This window comes from Myotis lucifugus, unplaced genomic scaffold, assembly GCF_000147115.1.
Source record: "Myotis lucifugus unplaced genomic scaffold, Myoluc2.0 scaffold_211, whole genome shotgun sequence".
In the NCBI taxonomy this organism is placed as follows: Eukaryota; Metazoa; Chordata; class Mammalia; order Chiroptera; family Vespertilionidae; genus Myotis; species Myotis lucifugus.
The window spans coordinates 2,187,746-2,209,782 of NW_005871259.1; the positions used below are offsets into that span (position 1 = coordinate 2,187,746).

Below are 22,037 nucleotides of genomic sequence, written 5' to 3' on the forward strand. Positions count from 1 at the left end.
ACGTGCAGGGTAAGCCTGTCTCCATCCTCTTCGGCCTCCCGCCGCCCTCCCCGTTTGCCCTCAGCCTAGCAGCAGGGAACATGTGGGCCAGGGGAGAAGGGGAGAGTCCTGAAATGGAGCCAGGGCGCAGACATGGTGCGTTTTGGCCCCGTGGGAAGGAGTGGACACCAGAGGGTGGTAGGTGAGTGGGAACTGGCCAGAGGCAGCACGAAGCCAGGGCAGGGGACTCGGGAGCAGGATGCTAGGGCTGCCTGGCTGGATTGGTGTCTGAGCATCCCCAGGCACCCCAGGGTCTAGGAGAGCAGCGTGAAGGTGGGTGCCCTGTGGTCCCCTAGGCTTCTTGGTCCCCTAGGCGGCCGGCTGCCCCAGGACAGGGTGGGGGTGGGGACCCAGAGGTCTGGGCTCCCCCGGAGGTCTGGGGTGGGGTGGGCCTGTGGGTGTGGGAGAGGTAGCTGAGGCAGATGACACAGGCACAGATTCTTCGCTGGCTGGGAGGGAAACCACAGATTGGCCAGAACACAGGAGGCAAAGGAGCTGGGTCCTGCATTCTCCAGGGAGAGAGCCAGACGTGGGAGGGTCAGATCCCTCAGTGGGCAGCTGTTCTCATCCGGAGCGAGTGTGCTGAGCCCCCGGGGTGGGAGGAGGGGCACTGGGGTGCGGAGTGAGCCAGAGCCCGCTGTGTAAGAGAAACTGCCTTCCAGTTTCTGTGCTGTGGGCACCAGGTGCTGCCCCTGCCCGGAATCAGCAGCGACTCCCTTGCGCCACCTGGTGGAGAGATCTCAGATTTGTGGGACACTTTCTGTGTTTCCAAATGAGCCTCAGGCCTGTGGATTCCCAGAGAGCGGCCGTAGGCAGTGTTGGAGGGAAGGGAGGAATAACATCTTGTCCTCTGATAGCAGCAAGGGTTGCATTTTGAGGTGACTAACACTGTCTGGGGTGGGGAGGGTAGGCGGAGTAATGAAGGATGCCCCACCCCTGAGGGCTCAGGGACTTGGGCAGGATGCAGCATCTAACCCCATTCTCTGACCTTGATCATCCCTGCCTGGCCAGTGATCGACCTGCTGACTGTGGGCGAGTCCCGGCAGATGGTCGCTGTGGCAGAGAAGATCCGGACAGCCCTGCTCACTGCTGGGGACATCTACCTCCTGTCCACCTTCCGCCTGCCTCCTAAACAGGGCGGTGTCCTCTTTGGCCTCTACTCTCGCCAAGACAACACACGATGGCTGGAGGCCTCTGTTGTGGGCAAGATAAACAAAGGTGACTGGTGGGCATCTCCTTTCCTGCAGCAGCGACCCCCTGAGCACTCTCCCTGACCCCCACTCCCATAGCCCTCTTAATTTTACTTGGGTCCCACTGGGGACCTTGGACTATCAGGCCATGCCCAGGCACCAGGGCCACCTGGTATGGGGTGCTTAGGAGGTACCCCAGAAGGCCAGGTACCCAAACAACAGGGTAAGGGCTGGTCTTTGTCGGGATGGAATGTTGTACTCGGGATGCTTGCGGGGAGGGGGAAGGCATGGGTATGGAGAGGTCCCTCACATTCTTGGGGTAGTTTAGTGGGTACAGAACCAGCTGTCACCTTGCAGGGGATAGAGTGATCTGATGCCACTGAAGACTAAGAAACTCCTAGTCTTTGAACCAATTTAAAAAAACATACATACAAGGTGTTGACAGATGCATAGCTGAGTAAGGGATCATAGAGAGTAGAGATGTGGCATCCTGAAGAGTTGATCCAAGGCTCAATTGGGAGACAGGGGATGGGGGACAGTGCCCATACTGACCTCCCGTCCTGGGCAGTGCTGGTGCGGTACCAGCGGGAGGATGGCAAAGTCCATGCAGTGAACCTACAGCAAGCAGGCCTGGCCGACGGGCGCACACACACAGCTCTCCTACGACTCCGAGGCCCATCCCGCCCCAGCCCTGCTCTGCAGCTCTATGTGGACTGCAAACTGGGCGATCAGCATGCTGGTCTCCCAGCCTTGGCCCCCATTCCTCCAGCGGAGGTCAATGGGCTGGAGATTCGGACTGGACAGAAGGCTTACTTGAGGATGCAGGTGAGGAGGAGGGGAGGACCCGGGAGTTCCTGTGGAAACAGTTTGCACCAGTGCAAGGAGTTGGTAGGTCCTCCCACCCGGTTCTGCTCCTCTCCCCCCAGGGCTTCGTGGAATCTATGAAGATGATTCTAGGCGGGTCCATGGCCCGGGTCGGAGCCTTGAGTGAGTGTCCGTTCCAGGGGGACGAGTCCATCCACAGTGCAGGTAAAACAGTGACTTCCGTTAGCTGACACCCTGGACCCCAGATCACATTCTGTTGTCTTTGGTGACTCACATCCTTTTGACCTCCCCTTAACATTCATTCCTTGGTTCACCTATTCATAGGGCTCTGGCGCTGTTACCCCAAATCTCCTTCACCTCTGACTGATCTCCAAATGATAAAGCCATACCAAAAGGTGTGGGTTAAAAAATCTCCCTGTTCTGATAAAAAGACAAAAAAAAAAAAATCTCCCTGTTCAGGTCATAGAAGAATAGAATGTTAACTGCTCGGTCTTGGTTTTGAGTGAGATAAAGGTCTTGGTCTATTTTTAGCTCCCATTGGTGCAGTCACCGACCAGCGGTTTCTCTGAGCACTGTCCATCTGCCTGGTCTGACAGGGATGTTCAGAGGCTCTTACCTAAATAAAACACCCACATCTTCCACATAGTTCAAAGGCAGTGCTCTTAATCTGAATTCTTTTTCTGTCATGTTGCATGCCTCTGTATCTGCACTCTAGGACCCTTAATCTTAATTCTTTTTCTGTCATGTTACATGCCTCTGTGTCTGCATTCTAGGACCCTTAATCTGAATTCTTTTTCTGTCATGTTGCAAAAGGCAGTGCTCTTGAGGGAGAAGCTTGGGAGGGAGGAGATGGCATATATTGTGGCCCTGGCCCTGCTTTGGGTTACCTCCCTCGATCCCTTCTGCCACTCCCATGCCTGGGAATCGGAGAGATTTGGGTTTTGACTGTCTGAGGCAACTCCCTTAAAGGGCCCCTCACCTGTGTAAAAGCCGGTGTTGCTGGCCTGTCACCTCTGACCTCCACCATCTAACACCCCCCCCCCTCTTTATTCCACGGCTCCAGCCCTTTGTTCCCGTCCTTTTCCTTCTTCCTCTTCACCAGCCAGGCCTCTCTTTACAACTCCATCCTCTGATTGTGTTTTCTTCTCTCTAGTGGCCAGCGCTCTTCACTCCATCCTAGGTGAGTAGGCCGTGGTGCGGTGGGAGGGCATGAGCGTGCGGAGGAGGTGCCCGGCTTTGGCAGCTGCCTGAGACTAAGTCCTCTTCAGTCAGGAATAGGGTGGAATTTAAAGGTGGTGGGGGTAGCAGTCGCAGGAGCTGGCTTATGACCCAAAGAGGGACCAGGGCTGGCGTCGCAGTTCTGAGCCTCTCTGCATCCTGGGCCCTGACAGGGGAGCAAACCAAGGCGCTGGTCACCCAACTCACCCTCTTCAACCAGATCCTGGTGGAGCTGCGGGATGATATCCGAGACCAGGTTGGAGCCGGTCAGCAAAGGGGAGCAGACCCTGAGGTGGGGTGGCAAATGCTGAGAGCTGACTCTTCCCCATCCTTGTGTCTGCCAGGTGAAGGAAATGTCCCTGATCCGAAACACCATCATGGAGTGTCAGGTGTGCGGTGAGTGGGAGAGCAGGGGAGGGCTCCAGGGGGGATCACGGCGCTGCCCGCCCCATGGCGTGGGCCTCCAGTTCCAGTGATGTGAACGGTGACTCTGGGTGGCTCTGACTGTGCCCTCCCTGCAGGCTTCCATGAGCAGCGTTCCCACTGCAGCCCCAATCCCTGCTTCCGAGGCGTGGACTGCATGGAAGTGTACGAGTACCCTGGCTACCGCTGCGGGCCCTGCCCCCCTGGCCTGCAGGGCAATGGCACCCACTGCACTGACATCAATGAGGTGGGGAAGGGCACAGAAAGCCGGGGGAGGAAGTTAGAAGAGACCCAAGAAGTTGGGGAAATGTTGGTCTGAAGCAGAGTTACCTGAGGTTTAGGAGAGGCTGGAGACCAGAAAAGAAGTGTGAGAAGGAAGATAGAAGGCCCGAGGCAAAGACTGAAGGACCACACAGGGAAGGTGTTGCGGGAGTGGGAGCTTGAGATGGTTAGTTGGCAGGGAGCCCAGAGGGAGGCTGGACGCGGGGCTCAGAGCACAGTGATGTTGGGTGGGAAGGGCTGCACATGGGACACCAGGAACAGGGGTCCCAGGATCACAGGCAGGGGCCTGACTTCTTCCTTCTCACCTGGTCCCTAGTGTGCTCATGCCGACCCTTGTTTCCCGGGCTCAAGCTGCATCAATACCATGCCTGGTTTCCACTGCGAGGCCTGTCCTCAGGGCTACAAAGGCACACGGGTGTCCGGTGTGGGCATCGACTATGCCCGAGCCAGCAAACAGGTCAGGTGGGGTAGAGTGTGTGAACAAGAGAGCTTGGCCTTGCAGGGGCCAGGGGGTTCTGGGTTGGCCACGGGGCTCTTGGGATAAATGGGCTGAGGCTACTGACTCATCTGCTGGCTTTGCATTGGTTTTGGGTCTGGGCTTCCTGTCAGTGTTCACAGATAAGGCCACACCAGTGCCCTCTCCTGTATCTGAGGAGACATACCTCAGGTCTGGTTCTAGCCCACGTCTGCCCCTTCAGGTCTGCAATGATGTTGATGAATGCAATGATGGGAACAATGGTGGCTGTGACCCAAACTCCATCTGCACCAATACAGTGGTGAGCTGAATACCCCGAGTGTTGGGAATGTGCAACCCCCTGGGGTGGTGGGAATGTGCAACCCCCTCTTCAGACTTCCCGCTTCCCCTCCTCTTTCCCCAGGGCACTACACATAGTTGGTGTTCTTCATGGACCCGGTTTTGCCCCTTAACTAGTGACCTTTAGCCAGTTATGTACCTTTTCTGAGCCTCACGTTCCTTGCTTGAAAAGTGGGGCTATTATCTACCTAGAAAGGTTGTCAGGAGAACCTGAGGTCATTGATAGACCTGACATATAGTGAGTGCCCGTCCTACACCCCTCAGGTGGCATAGTGCTGGTCCTGGGTGCCTGGTAGGCTGGCCCTCTTTCCTGAAACTGTGTTTCCCTTCTCTTAGGGCTCTTTCAAGTGTGGTCCCTGTCGCCTGGGCTTCCTGGGCAACCAAAGCCAGGGCTGCTTTCCGGCTCGGACCTGCCACAGCCCAGCCCACAGCCCCTGCCACGTCCATGCGCACTGCCTCTTTGAACGCAATGGTGCAGTGTCCTGCTCGGTGAGCTGGGCCTGAGGCGTAGAAGGAAAAGGCGGAATCTGGGGATGGGATAGGGCTAGTGGACATGTTCAGGGATTGGGATGAGGACCTCCATGGGGAAGGGAAGTTGGCCTGGGCCCAGGAACTGGGTGATGAGAATAGAGCTTGAAGCAGGGGAAAGGGTGGGCTTGGGGCAGCCGGCCGACTGCTAACTCCCACCCTTTGTGTTGTCCCAGTGTAACGTGGGCTGGGCCGGGAACGGGAACGTGTGTGGGCCTGACACTGACATCGATGGCTACCCAGATCAGGCGCTGCCCTGCATGGACAACAACAAGCACTGCAAGCAGGTGCAGCTGCAGCTGCCGGCGGGCGCGTGAGCAGGGTGGGCGCCCCAGGCTGGGGCAGGCCAGAACTCGTTCATCCATCTCCTCCCTGACCTTTAGGACAACTGCCTTTTGACACCTAACTCTGGACAGGAAGACGCTGATAATGATGGCGTGGGGGACCAGTGCGATGATGATGCTGATGGTGACGGGATCAAGAACGTTGAGGTGGCTCCCAGACATTCTGTTCCTCCTAGTCCTGTACTTTCCTCCTTGCCTCTGTCGCCTGGTCCCATAACCCTGCTCCCCCTATCTCTGGCCCCTGGCAGCTCTGCAGGAAGGGCTCTAGTACTACCAATGAGGGAGGCCTAGCCTGGTGCCTAGGACAAGGTAGACTACCTAGAGGTTGGGTGGGTGGGACTGCACCAAGCAGGTGGACCATCACAGGGTTGGTGATCGTAGACAAGGGCACAGGGACATGGTGGGTGCTAGGTGGCCAGTGGTTTGAGGGAGGCCTGACTCTTTCCTTCCCACCCAGGACAACTGCCGGCTGTTCCCCAACAAGGACCAGCAAAACTCAGATACAGATTCATTTGGTGACGCCTGTGACAACTGCCCCAACGTCCCCAACAATGACCAGAAGGACACAGATGGCAATGGGGAAGGGGATGCCTGTGACAACGACGTGGATGGGGATGGTGCAGGCCTGGGCTGAGGGGGTGGGAGACCTGTAAGAATTTGGAGACAGTGGGAATGAAACAGAGAGACTAGGAAGTCTGAGAACTGGGGGAGGGTGTTCTTATGAAAGTTAGCCTGGGTGACTTCCTACGGCAGATGTCAATGGGAATATAAGGTAGGGTATAGGGTTAGGCAGGGAGAGAGCAGGCAAGAGGGTGAGAAAGGTATGGGCAGATTTCCTGAATAGCTATCCTCTGGATGGGAGACAAAGCTCAGGGCTTTCGCCAGCTTAGGAGAGTGTGACAACCTTTTGCCATCCCCATGTCTTCTAGGCATCCCCAATGGACTGGACAATTGCCCGAAAGTCCCCAACCCCCTACAGACAGATAGGGATGAGGATGGTGTGGGAGATGCTTGTGACAGCTGCCCTGAAATGAGCAATCCTACCCAGGTACAGGGAATGGAGAGGGCAGGGAAGGGGTGGGCGGACTGATGGGTGATAGGAAGTGGTCAGGTCACCCTCTTCAGTTATCAAGAGGAGATGGTGAGAGCAGTTCCCTCTCTCAGACAGATGCAGACAGTGACCTGGTGGGGGATGTCTGTGACACCAATGAAGACAGGTAGGGTTTTGGCCAAGAGACAAAAGATCTTCCAGGGGATACTTAATTTCTCTCTAGTATATTCTCAATTCTATGGTTTAGCCCTAATCCTCCACTACTGCTGAACAGGAAGTTATTCCTGTAGTCTGTCCTCCATTTCTACTTCTGGACCTTCACCTCACCTGGCTGACTGTAAGGGGTCTGGTTGAACAGAGGGTACACCTCATACCTCAGAGAGACTCTTAAGCAGGTGACAAGGGAAGGATGTGGTACCTTTAGAGCTTTTATCTGGCGCCTGTTCTTCTGGGCAGCGATGGAGATGGACATCAGGACACCAAAGACAACTGCCCACAGCTACCCAATAGTTCCCAGCTGGACTCGGACAATGACGGGCTTGGAGATGAGTGTGACGGGGACGATGACAATGATGGTGTCCCAGATTATGTGCCTCCTGGTCCTGATAACTGTCGCCTGGTACCCAACCCCAATCAGAAGGACTCGGATGGTAAGGCTGGGGTCCCAGAGGACTGGACTGGTGTGGGCTTTGCTCATGGAGAGGTGGTAGACTTGCTGGGGAGTTAGAAAGGGCAGGGTGGGGAGAGAGAGGTCAAGAATGCAGGACCCACCCTAGCTGGTTTGGCTCAGTGGATAGAGCTTCGGCCTGAGAACTGAAAGGTCCCAGGTTCAATCCTGGTCAAGGGCACATGCCTGGGCTGTGGGCTCGATCCCCAGTGGGGGGCATGAAGGAGGCAGCCGATCAGTGAGTCTCTCTCATCACTGAAGTTTCTATCTCTCTCTCCCTTCCTCTCTGAAATCAATAAAGATATATTAAAAAAAAGAAAGAAAGAAAAGAATGCAAGGCTCAAGGGGTAGTAGTGTTAGCTGGTGGCAGTGGCCACAGCATCCCTGAGTGCCTAGCCCCACTCTTCCCAGGCAATGGCATTGGCGATGTGTGTGAGGATGACTTTGACAATGATGCGGTGGTCGACCCCCTGGATGTGTGCCCTGAAAGTGCAGAGGTAACACTCACAGATTTTCGGGCCTATCAGACCGTCGTCTTGGACCCTGAAGGGGATGCTCAGATTGATCCAAACTGGGTCGTGCTCAACCAGGTACTAGGGCAGTGGGCTGGGTGGGTGCTGTCAGACCAAACTCCCGGGCAGGGCCTAGGTGGGTAGCGCACCTGGATCAGGTCTTTCTTCTTTATTGCCCATCACCAGGGCATGGAAATCGTTCAGACCATGAACAGTGACCCTGGCCTGGCAGTTGGTATGTGAGGGATACCCAGTTCAATGCCTTCCAAATAGAGGAATCTGACAGGGGCAGAGGGTGGGGACAAGCTGGCCACACATACAGCAGGCATCCCTTCCCACCCCCAGTGCACAAAGGGCCACTAGTAGCTTTGCTGCCCTGATCTTGATCCCACACACCTACCCACCCCTAGGATATACCGCCTTCAACGGTGTGGACTTTGAAGGCACCTTCCATGTGAACACCGTGACCGATGATGACTACGCAGGCTTCCTCTTCAGCTACCAGGACAGTGGCCGCTTCTACGTGGTCATGTGGAAGCAGACGGAGCAGACCTACTGGCAGGCCACGCCTTTCCGGGCTGTTGCCCAGCCTGGGCTGCAGCTCAAGGTCCCACAGCTGCCCAGATTCCCCAATCCAGGACCCTTTCCCAAAACCTCTCCCCCTACCTGAGCGGGAACCCTCTTACTCAGACATTGGGTCTGGAGGTTGGCTCCCCGGGGCTTCAGAACATTCTCCTGACCACCTGGACTTCCTTTCCCACCTGTACTTACCAACCTGTTGTCTCTGCCCTCCTTTGGTTCCTGTGGTTGACCCACTGTCTTTGCCAATGCCCTTCAGGCAGTGACATCAGTGTCTGGCCCAGGTGAGCACCTCCGGAATGCCTTGTGGCATACTGGCCACACCCCTGATCAGGTACGACTGCTGTGGACTGACCCACGAAATGTGGGCTGGCGTGACAAGACCTCCTACCGCTGGCAGCTGCTGCACCGGCCTCAAGTTGGCTACATTCGGTGAGGGGACAGGCTGCCTCCTGAGGGACCCCAGGCTCCGCCTTTCCTTCCCTTTTAGCTGGGACTCACCAGTGACCCCGCTACTCAGTGCCTTGGTGCCATGGGCCCAGACTGGGACCACTTCTCTCCATCCTCTTTCACCACAGACACGCTGCCTCAGCCCTGCTTTCTTCCTAGCATCAGGCGGCCTGGGCTCTAGTGCTGATGACATATTGGCAATGTTGGGCAAGTCCTTCCTCTTCTGTGCTCCATTTCCACTCAGTAAAACAAGGGCAACTCTGGGAGCCTCCAAAGCCCAGGCCAGTCTGCGGAGAGGGACATCATATCCAGCCCTTTCACTGGTGGGACAGCCCAGAAGCTGCCTCCTCAAGGGGTCTGACCTGGAAGGGACCATCATTGACAGACATGCAAACCAAGACCCAGACTTCACAGCTCTTCAGAGCAGGGCTGAGGCCTCTTAGTTCAGCACTTTGTCCACGACTCTGCATTTCCTAGTTGGTGGGGATGACAGGGAAGGGAGAGGAAATGGCCAAGAGCCCAGAGTCCAGACACTGGGGTTGGTTTCCCTTTAAGGTTCCTGGGGCTGTGGGGCGCCAGGGCAAGGGATAAGGGAGGGGTGGACCAGAGCCTGGGAAGCGGGTGACTTCACCCCCCAGCCCATTGTGTTCATCGTCATGGCAACCCAATCCTCGCTTGGAATGCGGCTGGTGCTTTGAGATGCAAAGGGGGCTGGACAAAGAGCCAGGGGCCCCAGGCCTGAGAAAAGCACCCCCTTCCCTCCCCTTTCCTTCCTTCTCTCAGGCCTGGTGAGCTAAGCTAAGGGGGGTTGGGGATGAGCAGGGCCCCAGCATAGTGGCACAGTGCCCACTGGTACCCTGGCACCAACGGAAACCCCTATCCTGGACAGAGTGAAGCTCTATGAGGGTCCCCAGCTAGTGGCGGATTCTGGGGTGATCATTGACACATCCATGCGAGGGGGGCGTCTTGGTGTATTCTGCTTCTCCCAAGAAAACATCATTTGGTCCAATCTCCAGTACCGATGCAATGGTGAGGCTCTCTACCCCTATCAGCCTGACCTCTCATGCCCTCATGGGAGAGTCACATCCTTGACTTTAATTGTTTCTCCTTCCTCAGACACAGTTCCCGAGGACTTTGAGCCATTCCGGAGGCAGCTGCTCCTTGGAAGAGTGTGAAGAGGTGGCTACCAGATTCAAAATCCTGATTTTAGACCCTTTGGCCTTGGGATCCATCCCGGTGGCCCCCGGGTCTAATCTACAGCCCCTCAGCCAAATGCACACCCTTTGGCACCATCAGGAGTTCAGCCCCAGAGGAGTGGTGACTGTTGAGATGGGAAGTTTTCAAGGGGCATTTCTCAGGCGCTAACCCCAGGAAAGATAAGAGCATATTACCATAAAGTTCCAGTTGTTTTCTAAGCCAGTGCAGTTGCTTATTTTAGGGATTTTCCGGGGTAGTGACCAATGAAAAAGGATCCCGAGAAGGGTAAGGGAGCGGGCTGGTAGGATGGAAGTTAGAGGAAGTTTGGCTGAGCTTGGGGCACGGTGAGGCAGGTGCTGGGTGAGGGTTAGGGGAAGGATGGGGCTGGGGTAGGTGAAGGATGAGGTGCTGGTCAGAGGGTGGTTAAAGTTCTCCCAGCCCCACTTACTTACGATGGCAGCAGCGACACTCCAGTCAATAGATCGGTCAGGATCGAGAGCCAGGAGGGCTGGGGCTGCCCCGCTCGGGGTGAGCGAGGGGCCGGGGGGCCGGGAGGGCCGGAGGCCGGGACGAGTGCAATATTGGCGGGGGAAAGAACAACACTGCACCGCGTCCCGTCCCTCCCGCCCGCCCGGGGCCCGGGATCCCGCTCCCCACCGCTTAGAGCGGGACCAGCCCAAGGACCCGGAGCGCTCTGGGAAGTTGAGTTCACCTGGGAGGCCAGAGGGACTTGGCGGCCGGAAGAGGGGGAAGGGGATGGGAAGGGGAGGTGGGGGGAGAGGGAGAAGGCCGAAGGGACGACACTGGTATCCCGGAAGGCCGCTTTCTGACGCCGGCGTTGTGCGCGCTTGCTCTTTAAATACTCCGACTGCACGGCGCGGAGCTGTCGCCATGGTAACGCGTATCCCAGCAACTGAACTAAAGGCTGTTGCCTGGCAACTCCAGGGTTGAAGTTTGGAGGCCGCCCACCTAGACGCCCGCGCGTTCTCCCGCGGGCGGGTGGAGGGCTTCCCCGCCCCTCCCACCGCGCCGGGCGCTGACGTCCCGCCGGGCGCCGCACAAAGCCGCGCCGACCGGGTGGAGAGCTGTTGTCCCAGGCTTCCCGCCGCACCGGTGTGTGTAAAGTTAAATTTTCAATCTGTATTCGTCGGGGCTAGGAATTGTGTCCCTAACGCGGACGTAGCTGCTTCCGTTGGCCGAGACCGCAACCCAGCACCTCGGCGGAGGCCAGACGCCCTAAATTCCGTGCGCCGCTGTGAACACCTCTCTGGTCCCAGATATTTCTGTCCTTTAATCTCTCTCGGTTCTCCAAAGTGACGCGACCTCATACACTTTTACCATGTGCTTACCTGCTCCAAATACCACTCTGCTCCCCCAAAAGATAGTCCACGGTCCCCCAATACCATTCTGTGTCCTACCTATTATCTGACTCCTAAGTACGTAACCTGTCGCACCGCCCCCCACTTTTCCGATGTACTTTCTTACGTGCCTCGCCCACTTTTCCGTGTACCTCAGGATCACACCCACTTAGCGCCATTTCCCGCAGACATCGCCCCACGCGCCCGCGTCCCCTCCTACGGTCCCCGGCCGCTCCGTCGATGGCGCATCGCATTCCCCCCCTTCTCTGTCCCAGCCACTGGCTCTCGTCCCGGGGGCGCTGCCCTCCTAGCCTCTCCCGGCCCCGGGTTAGGCAGCGCCGCCGTCCAACCTCCTCCCGGACCCGGGCAGCCTCCCCACCCGCCGGGGCAGGCGTCGTGGGCTCCGTGCGGCCACTAGAGGGCAGGAGAGCCCGGCCACCCGCGGGCGGCCCGCTACCCGGTGGAGGGCTGGCGAGGGAAGACCTAGAGTTCGGCGGTTTCGCGGTTTCGTCCTTTAAGCGGAAATTTCTTCCCCGCTCCCTTCTCGGGAGAAAGCCAAGGAAGGAACTCAGTCGGCTGGAGAGTCCGGCAGGGGCGGGGCTGTGGGTTTGGGGCAGAACTGCAGAACGGGACAGGGAGCGGTGAGCAAGGTGGGGCTATTCCGGGAAGGGGTGGGGGAGGGGGTCCAAAGCCAACACCTAGTCCACTCCTCACCAAGCTTCCCCTTCTCTTCTCAGCCCCGGAGCCGGGCTTCGAGGGCCCCAGGGAGCCCTGGGGTGGGGGGCGGAGGGTGAACTTCCCAGCCTGAACCTAGCCCGCGTTCTCTGTTACCTTTCTAACCTTGGCTGTTGCCCTGGGGCTAAAACTAAGGCCTAGGGGACCCAGGTCCCAGACTTCCCCCACTTTCACAAACACACACACACACACACACACCCCGCTTTCTGGAGCCAGGGAGTGGTTGGTGAAAAGGGGAGGCCACCTCGAGAACAAACAGGTTGTCAGAGAGTTGAATGATTGGAGCCCATGTGCCCTACCTGAGGGGACAGGAATGGTTGGGGAGGAGGAGGAAGAGAGAGGAGGTCGGGAATGGAGGAGGGGCGGGGTTTTGTCACCTGTCACCTGCTCTGGCGGGCAGGGGGGGTGGGGGGGACCAGTATAAAACAGCCGGCACCTGTGCTGCTCCACCTCACACGCAGTGCCCAGTGCCGGCCTAAATCTGGTCTGCCCCCTCCCCACCCGGTTCACCACCACCATGACACCAGGCATCCAGGCCTCTCGCTCTTTCCTGCTGCTGCTAGTCCTAGTGCTTACAGGTGAGGGGCACACGGTGGGGAAGGGGCTGCCCTGCACAGCCTTTCTGTGGGTTTTGTTTCCTGGCAGATGGTACCCCACAAGGCAGAAATGGCAGACAGGTGGCCTGTCTGTGCCAGAATAAAGGAGACAGGCTCAGAGACGACCCCCCAGGAGAATGGGTGCCAGGGGCTTTCCTGAAGGGAAGTGCAGGGTGGGGGTGGGAGTGGGAGCGGCAGGGGAGGTAAATCTTAGGAGTGGAGAACGGCTAAACCGGGAGCGGAGGGTGTGGGAAGAGAGGGAGGCTGCAGCTGGGAGGGAGGAGGAGGGCTGACTCCAGGGCCTGCTCCCCAGATCCTCCTAGCATGACTTCTCCAAATGCTAGAGGAAGTATTTCCTCCTGGTTCTGATTTACCCCTGAACCTCATTCTCAATTTCTTACAGCTTCTCCCACTCCCACAACAATGGTTCCTACAACCTCTGGCCACACAAGCCACACGGGAAATACACAGACTGTGACTGTCCGAAGCAGCCCAATGTCCAGGTTCGCTGACAGAAGTTCTGTGAGCACAACCAGCAGCTCACTCCCCACTCACAGCCCTGCCTCAAGCTCAACCACCACTGCAACCCCCGGTGCCACCTCTTCCCCTGTCACCAGCTCTGACTCAAGCTCAGCCACCACTGCAACCCCCGGTGCCGCCTCTTCCCCGGCCACCAGCTCTGCCTCAAGCTCGGCCACCACTGCAACCCCCGGTGCCACCTCTTCCCCCGTCACCAGCCCTGCCTCAAGCTCGGCCACCACTGCAACCCCCGGTGCCACCTCTTCCCCGGCCACCAGCTCTGCCTCAAGCTCGGCCACCACTGCAACCCCCGGTGCCACCTCTTCCCCCGTCACCAGCTCTGCCTCAAGCTCGGCCACCACTGCAACCCCCGGTGCTGCCTCTTCCCCGGCCACCAGCCCTGCCTCAAGCTCAACCACAAGTTCAGTCCCCGGTGCTGTCTCTTCTCCGGCCACCAGCTCTGCCTCAAGTGTGGTCACCACTCCAGCCCCCAGTGCCACCTCTTCCTCGGCCACCAGCTCTGCCTCAAGTGTGGCTGCCACTCCAGCTCCTGGTGCCACCTCTTCCCCAGCCACCAGCTCTGCCTCAAGCTCGGCCACCACTCCAGTCCCCGGTGCCGTCTCTTCCCCAGCCACCAGCTCTGCCTCAAGTGTGGTCGCCACTCCATCCCCTGGTGCCGTCTCTTCCCCGGCCACCAGCCCTGCTTCAAGCTCAGCCACAGGTTCAGTCCACGGTGCCACCTCTTCCCCAGCCACCAGCTCTGCCTCAAGCTCAGCCACAGGTTCAGTCCACGGTGCCACCTCTTCCCCGGCCCCCAGCTCTGCCTCAAGCTCAGCCACAAGTTCAGTCCACGGTGCCACCTCTTCCCCGGCCACCAGCCCTGCCTCAAGCGTGGCCACCACTCCAGTCCACGGTGCCACCTCTTCCCCGGCCACCAGCCCTGCCTCAAGCGTGGCCACCACTCCAGTCCACGGTGCCACCTCTTCCCCGGCCACCAGCTCTGCCTCAAGCTCGGCCGCCACTCCAGCGCACAAGGGCACTTCTGCCAAGGCTACCACCACCCCAGTTGGCAAGGGCACTCCATCCTCAGTTCCCAGCCACTCTGATACTCCCACCACCCCTGCCAGCCACAGAACCAGGACTACAGCCAGTAGCACTAGCCGTGGCATAGTGCCCCTCACCTCTTCCAGTCATAGCTTGTCCTTCTTCTTCCTGTCCTTTCATATTTCAAACCTCCCGTTTAACTCTTCCCTGGAAGATCCCAGCACTAACTATTACCAGGTGCTGCAGAGAAACGTTACTGAATGGGTGAGTAACTGTCCTTCCTCCATGCGCTCCTTCGCCGCAGCTTCAGAACTGCTCGAACCCGTGCTCCACACTTAATACTTACCCTCTCCCCCCAGATTTTGCAGATTTATAAGCAGGAGAATTTTCTGGGCTCCTCTAACGTAAAGTTCAGGTACAGTCTGGGTGTGGACTCCGTCTGGGTGGGTAAATGTTGTTGTGATTGTGGGGAAGGACTGGTACACTGGTGGTTGGGGGAAGTGGCCAGAAGCTGGGACCTGCACCTGAATTGCTCATTTCCCTGTGAGCAGGCCAGGATCTGTGGTGGTGGAATCAACTCTGGCCTTTCGAGGGCGCACCACCGATGCCAACAAGGTAGCGGCACAGTTTCTTCAAGATGAAATACATGAAAAGAGATACAACTGGGTCATCTCAAGACTTAGTGGTGAGGCCACTTTCCTTGCCTCAGGCCAGCACGAAGCTTCTAGGGCCACTCACTCTCCAGCATCCGGATTCCTGCTGGATTCCTGCTTCTCCCCGGGGGTGGTGGGGGACGGTCCCCTCCTTTGGGAAACTACCCTGATGACCGACCGCTTTTCCTTTCAGTGGATGATGTGTCATTTCCTTCCTCTTCCCGGCCTGGGTCCGGGGTACCTGGCTGGGGCATTGCCCTGCTGGTGCTGGTCTGTGTTCTGGTCGCGCTGGCCATCATCTATCTCATTGCCCTGGTAAGTGCTCAGTCTTCAGCTCTGCCCAGGGTCCCCCTGCTAGAAGGAACTCCGTGGCTCCCCCTAACCTCCTGTCTCCCCCAGGCTGTGTGTCAGTGCCGCCGGAAGAGCTGTGGGCAGCTGGACCTCTTCCCAACCCGAGATGCCTACCATCCTATGAGCGAGTACCCCACCTACCACACCCACGGGCGCTATGTGCCCCCTGGTGCCAAACGTAGCCCTTACGAGGAGGTGAGGATGGGCCCCACGGGGGAGGGAGAAGAGGCTTTGGCTGGGAAGGGGGCCGGCAGGGGTACTTGCAAAATCCAAAGAACTTAGAAAAGGTGAGGGGTGACATGAAGCAAGCAGTGGAGGGCCGGGCAAGGAGGTGGGTGGCGGTCAGGAGAGTTCTAGGGGAAAGGCCTGGGGCGACCATGGAAGAAAGGGGACCTCATGAGGGAGTGTCCCCACTACCAGGAGAGCATTCGCTGGTCAGCCAGACTGGGATGCCCAGAGGTGAAATGGGTGGGCACCCTTCACACAGGACTCACAAGGAGTGAGCGCCTGTCCCCCTCTCTCCTAAGAATGGAGGGTAGGGTGGGGAATGTTGGGGGGGGGGTCTCTGATTCCAAGGCTGAAGTCTCACCAAGCCAGGTGAGCCTGGGTGGGGTTCTTGGGAGTCTCAGGGAAGCAAGGACCCTCCTCCTCCTTCCCTCCCCTGGCCTTCTCTGCAGGACTAGTAAATAATTACTTGGTCACCTGGGGCTGGAACTCCCGGTGGGGGAGGGGACTTTTCTTTCCTTGACCCCATTTCCCCACTCCTGGGACTTCCTTCTCCTAGTTTCACCCAGATGAGCACACACGCCTTCGTGGGCTGGAAGAGCAGAGAATGGAGGGAGAGGGGCAGGAGGGGACCGCAAGGGGGCTGGTTAGAACCGAGGGGAGGGAGTGCAGGGGAGCAGAGGGAGGAGGAAAGGCCCTGTTTACAGTCACCTGGCTGCTGGTGGTGCCTGGCAGGTGCTCTCTCCAGATTAACCCTTCGAGAGCTAGTCAGGCTCCCAGACCACTACCCCAGCCTGGGGTGCCATCCAGGGGCCCTGGGGTGGCGGCTTCTCCCAGGGAAGCTTCTGCCCGTCAGCCTGGACCCTTTCCCCCCTCACCTAGGTTTCTGCAGGCAATGGTGGCAGCAGCCTCTCCTACACGAACCCAGCAGCCACTTCTGCCAACTTGTAGGGGCACGTTGCCTGCTGAGCAGCCGGCCAGTGGCCTCTGTCATGGTCTTGGTCTTCACCACCAGTGCCCCCTCCCCCTTTCTGGACTGGTGAGCTGGGAGTTCCGGTGGGCTGCTCGCAGCTCCTGCACATCCCTAACCCATCTCAGCCCTGGGGAACGTGCCTGGGGCAGTGGCTCCAGGACCGGCCCGAAATCCAGACCAAGTCGGAGTGGGAACTTGTACATGGCTGAATAAAACATGGGCCTCCTCCGCTCTGGCTCCAACTTCTGATCTGTCATCTGTGACCCTCAGACAGGAGGGGAGATCAGGATGTATGAGTGTGGGGGTCTGGAGGGGACTTTCGGGGAGGAGGCAGGGCGGAAAGAAGGCCGGGAGCGGGGTTCACTTGGGCAGCAGCGGGTGTGGCGAGATGACATTGGGTCAGGAGTGGCTGGTGGAAGAATTTGAGTCACCTCTCCCCCATCGCTGGCGGCACAAGAGGAAGGAGGAAACGAAACCTAAGTGGCTGGGCTCTGGCCTGGGCCTGCTCGGCCTGCGCCCATGGCTCGCCCCTGGTTTCACCCTGGCTGGGGGCTGGCCGGCCCGCACCCTCTTCTCCCCTTGGCACGATGCCCTCAGGCGGTTCTATTCTGAGCTGCTCGGGTGTGAAGTAAGTCCTCAGGCAGCGATAACAACCACAGAGTCAACACGGCCTGATAAGTGTTAGATCCGGGGCTGGCGCCAGGCCCGGTCCCCTCCCTGGCCGCGCCCCCCCCCCCCTCGGCCCCCCGCCCACTGGCTCTGGGGTCTGCTCCCCGCACCCTGGGAATGGGGAAGTGGTTCCGGTTCCCTGCCCCTTTGAGCTCAACCACATTCCCTCGGGGTCTGGGAGCGGGTGTCCCAGCCTCATCAGGGGACACAGGAGGTCACCAGAGCCACGCGCCCCCTGGCGGCCACGGTGGGCTCAGGCCTGGGCCGGGCACCTGTGTGGGCAGGAGGCGTGGCAGCCCCTGGCTGGGGGACCTCCTCCCCTTAGGGCCATACCCATCAGGCAGCCCTGCTGAGCACCAGCTGAGCACCGGATCCCTCCGGCAGCCGCACCCAGCACAGAAACTGAGAGGACTGGTCGGGCTCAGGGAAGGCGGAGATGTGCCCGGCATCACAGTTTATTGTGTATAAACCATGAAAATGACAGCTGTTGCTTGGCACAGGCCCCGCAGTCCCTGCCACAGGGGGGCAGCAGTGGGCCCCAGGTCTTGCCTGGCCCAACCCAATGGGGACATCCAACCTGCGTGTGGCCCCAAAGGGAGCCGCGGCACATCTGCGTGGGTGCGGGTGCGGGACAGGGAAGCATGCAAGAGGGAGAGGGCGTACGGGCATGCGGCTGCAGGGCACGGGGACCCACACAAACACAGGAGAGGGTCCTTTGCCCCTCCCCGGGAATGCCTAGGCAGTGTTGGCAAAGAGCCTGCCCACGCTAAGGCCATCGGTCAGCATCGGTGGGCAGGCAGCTCGGCAGGGCAGAGGGCAGAGCGGGGATCATGCCCGGTGTTCCGGGAGCCTCCCTGCCAATTGGCCTGAGTGCTGGGGAGAAGGGCCGGGTGGGGGCAGGGCTCTCCCATGACGTGGTGGGATGCCACGGGCAGAGGATGGAGCAGGAACTTGGTGGGGTGGGGTCTGGATGAACAGGCAGTGGAGCAATGGCGGTCAGCCAAGAGGTGAGCGGAGGAGTGTCCCTTGATCAAGAGAAGGCCCTGGGGAGACACAGACATGGGGTGAGGATAGGACCACCTGGTAGGAAGAGTGAGGGAAAAGCTGCTGGAGGGATCGCCGGCTCCAGGAAGCTTAGAGGGCCGGGGCCTCGGGAGGCCGTCGGCCGTCAGTCCAGCTTGGCGAAGCCCCCAATGGTGACCTTCCTCTCGGGCTTGGTGCCCACGGGCTCCTGCAGCTGCACGGCACCCCCCCCAATGAAGCAGAAGGCGGGGCACACGGGCCCCGAGCAGTCCAGGGGGCACTCCAGGAGCCCCCGGAAGGACACCGCGTCCAGGAAGGAAACCCGGCCCTGCTCGTAGTCCAGGCAGATGCCCAGGCGGGGTGGCAGGGGCACGGTGCAGCCGGCTGCCGGGCCGTCCCTCCCAGTGAGCCCTGCGCTGGCCCCGGCCCCGGCCCCGGCCCCCAGCAGGATCTTGCCCATGCCGATGGTGAGGAACGCGAAGGGTGGCGACGCCTCCACCGTGGCATCCTCGGCCCCGCTGTCGTGTCCGCTGTCCGGGTCGTACCTGCAGGAGAGGGCACGGGGTAGCAGGGTGTGGGGTGGAGGAAGGGGGTGGGGGATGGGTCCCAGAGGGCTGAGGCGTGGGAAGTGCGGAATGTTGGTTGAAAGGATGGATTTGGGATATGGAGGAGAAACCATGTCAAAGAGACGGGTTAGAATGTAGGGTCGGGGTGTGGTTTGGCAGAAAAGGGGCACTGGAAGGAAGTCACGCTGGCACGAGAGGTATCGGGCAAAGGACAGACAAGGTGCTGATACAGCATCCTGCAGACGTGCAGCCGTATCAGGAGGAAGGGGCGAGAAGTATGGTTTGGGGACATCCCGTGGGGAGCGGGTTCTGAGGGCTGGAGAAGCTGGGAGAATGAGGAGTTTGTGACCAAGTCCTGGTGAGAGGAAGCGCAGAGAAAGGACGTGGGAAGGTTAGGTGTTGGGAGAGATGAGGGCAGACTGGTGTCCCGGATGGGAGCTGTCAGCAGGATTGGGACTGGGGACCGAGCTGCTCTTGGGCAGAGAGCTGGGAGGAAGGGCTCAGGGAGGGAGGCACGCGCAGGGGGGTGTTAAGTAGGGTGTTAGGGATGAGAGGGTGTGGAGATGGAGAGTTTAAGGGGAGAATTTTAGGGCGTTAAAAGATGTGGGTGAAAAAGGTATGGGAGAGAAAGGCGTTTGTGGGGAGAGGAGGTTGGAAATGGGATATGCGGAGATGGCGCGGAGGCGTGGAGAGATGGTCTATCTTGAGTGACAGATGGAAGGAAGTGGAGGTGGTTCCCTCTTCTTTCCTCTCCTTCCCCAGCCACACACTCCAAAACCCAGTCCTCAGGGCCCCTCCCCGACCCCTCCCTCACGTCCCCTGGCCACAGGCCCCGGTCCGGGCTTCCATGACTTTACTGCTTCCTCCTCAGTCTCCCCCCAGCTCCACCCCAGCAAGTCTGTGCTCCTCTTGCCACCCCATCCTGCCCCCAGCTCCCCACCGGGTCCCCACCCCTCCCTGCCAGAGCGGCCTGACCTGGGGCTGATCACGTCGGCAGCGCCCTGGAAGCTCTCCTGAAGCTTGCTCTCCAGCCCGACGCCCACCTTGACCAGGTAGGAGGCTGGGTCGACGGCGCAGGCCCAGTAGCTGCGGCCCTGAGTCACGGCCACGTCGCCCAGGACCACGTCCACACTCAGGTGGCAGCCAGTGAGCAGCCGCTCGGCCGCCAGGAGCAGGGGCAGCCCGGGCACACTGCGCACCGCCCGCTGGTCCTTGCTGATGGCCAGCCTCTCCCGGCTGGCGCCCCAGCGGCCGTCGAGGAAGAAGTGAAGGACTGGAGTGGGGGGAGGGGGAGACAAAAGGAAGGACCTCAGGGACAAACTGGGACTGTGAGGACAGGACACTGGGAGGTTTCAGAACACGGAACGCACTGCCCAGGGCTTTGGGAACAGGGCCCGGGGAACTGGACCGAGGGGCACAGGGAAGAAAGAAGTGGGGACTTCAAGTGGGCATGGGACCCCCGAGGAGTGGAGTGATGACTCGTGGACATGGAAACTGGTCCCCAGACCAGCTGCCTCACAGGGCTTCCCCTCACCCCGTCCCCCGGCTGTTCCGTCCCATGTGGTGACACCCCCACATCTGCCTGCACCTCCCAGCCCACACTGGTGCTCACATCTGGTCCTGACATCCAGCCCCTCCCTCGTCCGCCCCTGGGTGGCGGGGTGATAATGCCTGTGTTCCAGGGTCCACACTGTTTTCTGGACAGTCACTGTACTGTCACTTATTGAGCCCTTACTTGAGGTGGAAACTCTGTTAAGACTTTACATGAATCAATTCAATTAATTCTCACAACAGCCCTCTGAGGCGAGTATTGTATATGCCCCTGCAGAAGAGGAACTTGAAGTTCAGAGGCTGAAAAACTTGCCCAAAGCCATACAGTTGGCAAGAGGCAGAGCTGGGATGTGAACGCAGCAAACCTAGCTCCAGAGTGAGTGAGTGTGACCCCGGCATCATCCCGTCTCTGCAGCGCTCACCCGGCCCCGCCGGTCAGTGCCTGGGTCCCAGCATGCCCTGTGCCCTGTCTGTGCCACCCTGGGCCCACCCCTCTGCCACTCACCGGGCGCTGGGGGGGTGTGCAGGTGCACGTCCTCACTGTACTCGCCATAGCCGGCCTTGTTGCAGCCGCGGACACGCAGCACGTACACGGAGCCGATGTCGGGGTTCTCCAGCAGGGCACTGGTGCCCCTCACCTCCTCCCGCCGCTGCCAGTGGGTGGGGCCCGGCTGGGCGGGCACGTCCGTGCGCCGGAACTCAATGGTGTAGTGCCAGGCAGGCGGCGAGTGCGGGGGCAGCCGCCAGCACAGGAAGATCTGGTCGTAGGCGAAGGTGCGCTGCGTGTCGATGACCGGAGCCTCGGGCACTGTTGGGAGAGACAGTCGGGTCAGTCGGGGGCTGGCCGCTGGCCGGGCATGGAGGGAGGCAGGAAGAGGGAAAGCAGCGGGAGCCGGGGGGTGAGTGTGGGTGAGAGGGACCCGGGGAGAGACCCAGCTGGGCACTGGGCAGGGATGGGCAGGCAGAGCCCAAGGGAGGAGAGAGGCAGGTGCTCGCTGGGCAGGAGGAGGCCCGGGTGCTGGTCTTGTCTGCGCACTGGCCTTGGTCAGTGACCTCCCCTTTCGGGCCTCAGTTTCCTCCCTGTCAAGTGAGGGCCTCAGACCCGAGGGAGACCCTTCTTTCTATGACCCTTTTATTCTAGGAATAAAGAGGAGCCCAGGGAAAGGCCACTGGGACCCAGGCAAGAGGGCACTGAACGGAAGGAGGGGACAGAGCGGGAGGGAGGGGATGAGGGTCAGCAAGACCGAAAGGGGGGACAACAGAGGGTGAGCAAAAGCTTGATGCCAGGAGACAAAGGTCAAGGAAAAGAGGAGAAAAGTCCGAGGACAAGGGTCACAAGGACAAGGGCAAGGATTGGACAAACACCTAAGGAAGGCGGAAGGGAGACAGGCCTGGGCTGGGGAGGACTGGGGAGGACGGGAGTCTGGTTAAGGCAGGACAGGGAAGGAAGCAAAGAGTGGTGGCCAAGCTGCAGGGGGCTGCGGGTGGAGCAGGGGCCCGGGCCGCTGACTTGCCTGGGGTGCTCCGGAGCAGAGTCCGCGGTGGCCACAGCCTACAAACAAAGAGAGGGAGAAGCAGCGCTGAGCGCGGGGGCCGGTGTGGCCGGTGGGCTGGGTGGGAGGGGTGGCTGGGCCAGGCCGGGCAGTAGGCTGGGA

General features: G+C 59.6%; 3 protein-coding genes across 5 annotated transcripts in view; 2 read left to right on the plus strand and 1 right to left on the minus strand.

The window, feature by feature from the left end:
• Positions 1-1,019: 1,019 nt before the first annotated feature.
• On the plus strand, positions 1,020-10,337 carry THBS3 (thrombospondin 3; the record flags this gene model as incomplete). The annotated part of the gene is made up of 22 exons (XM_023761596.1): positions 1,020-1,257; positions 1,798-2,054; positions 2,156-2,258; positions 3,208-3,234; positions 3,446-3,528; positions 3,617-3,668; positions 3,794-3,942; positions 4,294-4,434; positions 4,676-4,753; positions 5,128-5,280; positions 5,496-5,606; positions 5,703-5,810; positions 6,121-6,280; positions 6,593-6,711; positions 6,828-6,880; positions 7,171-7,364; positions 7,793-7,971; positions 8,080-8,128; positions 8,304-8,500; positions 8,732-8,904; positions 9,812-9,951; positions 10,039-10,337. Coding segments are annotated over 22 exons (2,823 nt in total), but the record flags the coding sequence as incomplete, so codon positions are not given.
• A 1,514-nt stretch (positions 10,338-11,851) lies between these two features.
• MUC1 (mucin 1, cell surface associated) lies at positions 11,852-16,802 on the plus strand. 2 transcript variants are annotated; one of them, XM_023761634.1, is made up of 7 exons: positions 11,852-12,127; positions 13,212-14,635; positions 14,731-14,786; positions 14,923-15,056; positions 15,218-15,339; positions 15,424-15,570; positions 16,483-16,802. In XM_023761634.1, the coding sequence occupies exons 2-7, from the start codon at positions 13,232-13,234 to the stop codon at positions 16,549-16,551; spliced, it is 1,932 nt and encodes a 643-aa protein (XP_023617402.1). In that variant the 5' UTR covers positions 11,852-12,127; positions 13,212-13,231; the 3' UTR covers positions 16,552-16,802. The 2 variants fall into 2 exon arrangements, with proteins under 2 accessions (XP_023617402.1, XP_006097937.1); XM_006097875.3 differs by lacking the exon at positions 11,852-12,127 and adding an exon at positions 12,627-12,790.
• Positions 16,803-17,690: 888 nt separating this feature from the next.
• Positions 17,691-22,037, minus strand: part of TRIM46 (tripartite motif containing 46) — a 9,781-nt gene continuing 5,434 nt past the window's right edge. For both annotated transcript variants that reach the window (XM_006097848.3, XM_023761647.1), the window contains 3 exons: positions 20,888-21,222; positions 19,807-20,104; positions 17,691-18,810 (listed from right to left, as the gene is read on the minus strand). In XM_006097848.3, coding sequence (XP_006097910.2) covers positions 18,411-18,810; positions 19,807-20,104; positions 20,888-21,222 — 1,033 coding nt within the window. In that variant the 3' untranslated portion in view covers positions 17,691-18,410. The remainder of the gene's footprint in view (positions 18,811-19,806; positions 20,105-20,887; positions 21,223-22,037) is intronic.

Excerpts from the sequence above, each read along its gene's own strand:
- MUC1 (XM_006097875.3), top strand. The coding sequence starts at position 12,730 with ATGACACCAGGCATCCAGGCCTCTCGCTCTTTCCTGCTGCTGCTAGTC. Across the intron at positions 12,791-13,211 it reads GCTAGTCCTAGTGCTTACAG|CTTCTCCCACTCCCACAACA; the intron begins GTGAGGGGCACA and ends AATTTCTTACAG. Across the intron at positions 14,787-14,922 it reads TCCTCTAACGTAAAGTTCAG|GCCAGGATCTGTGGTGGTGG; the intron begins GTACAGTCTGGG and ends CCCTGTGAGCAG.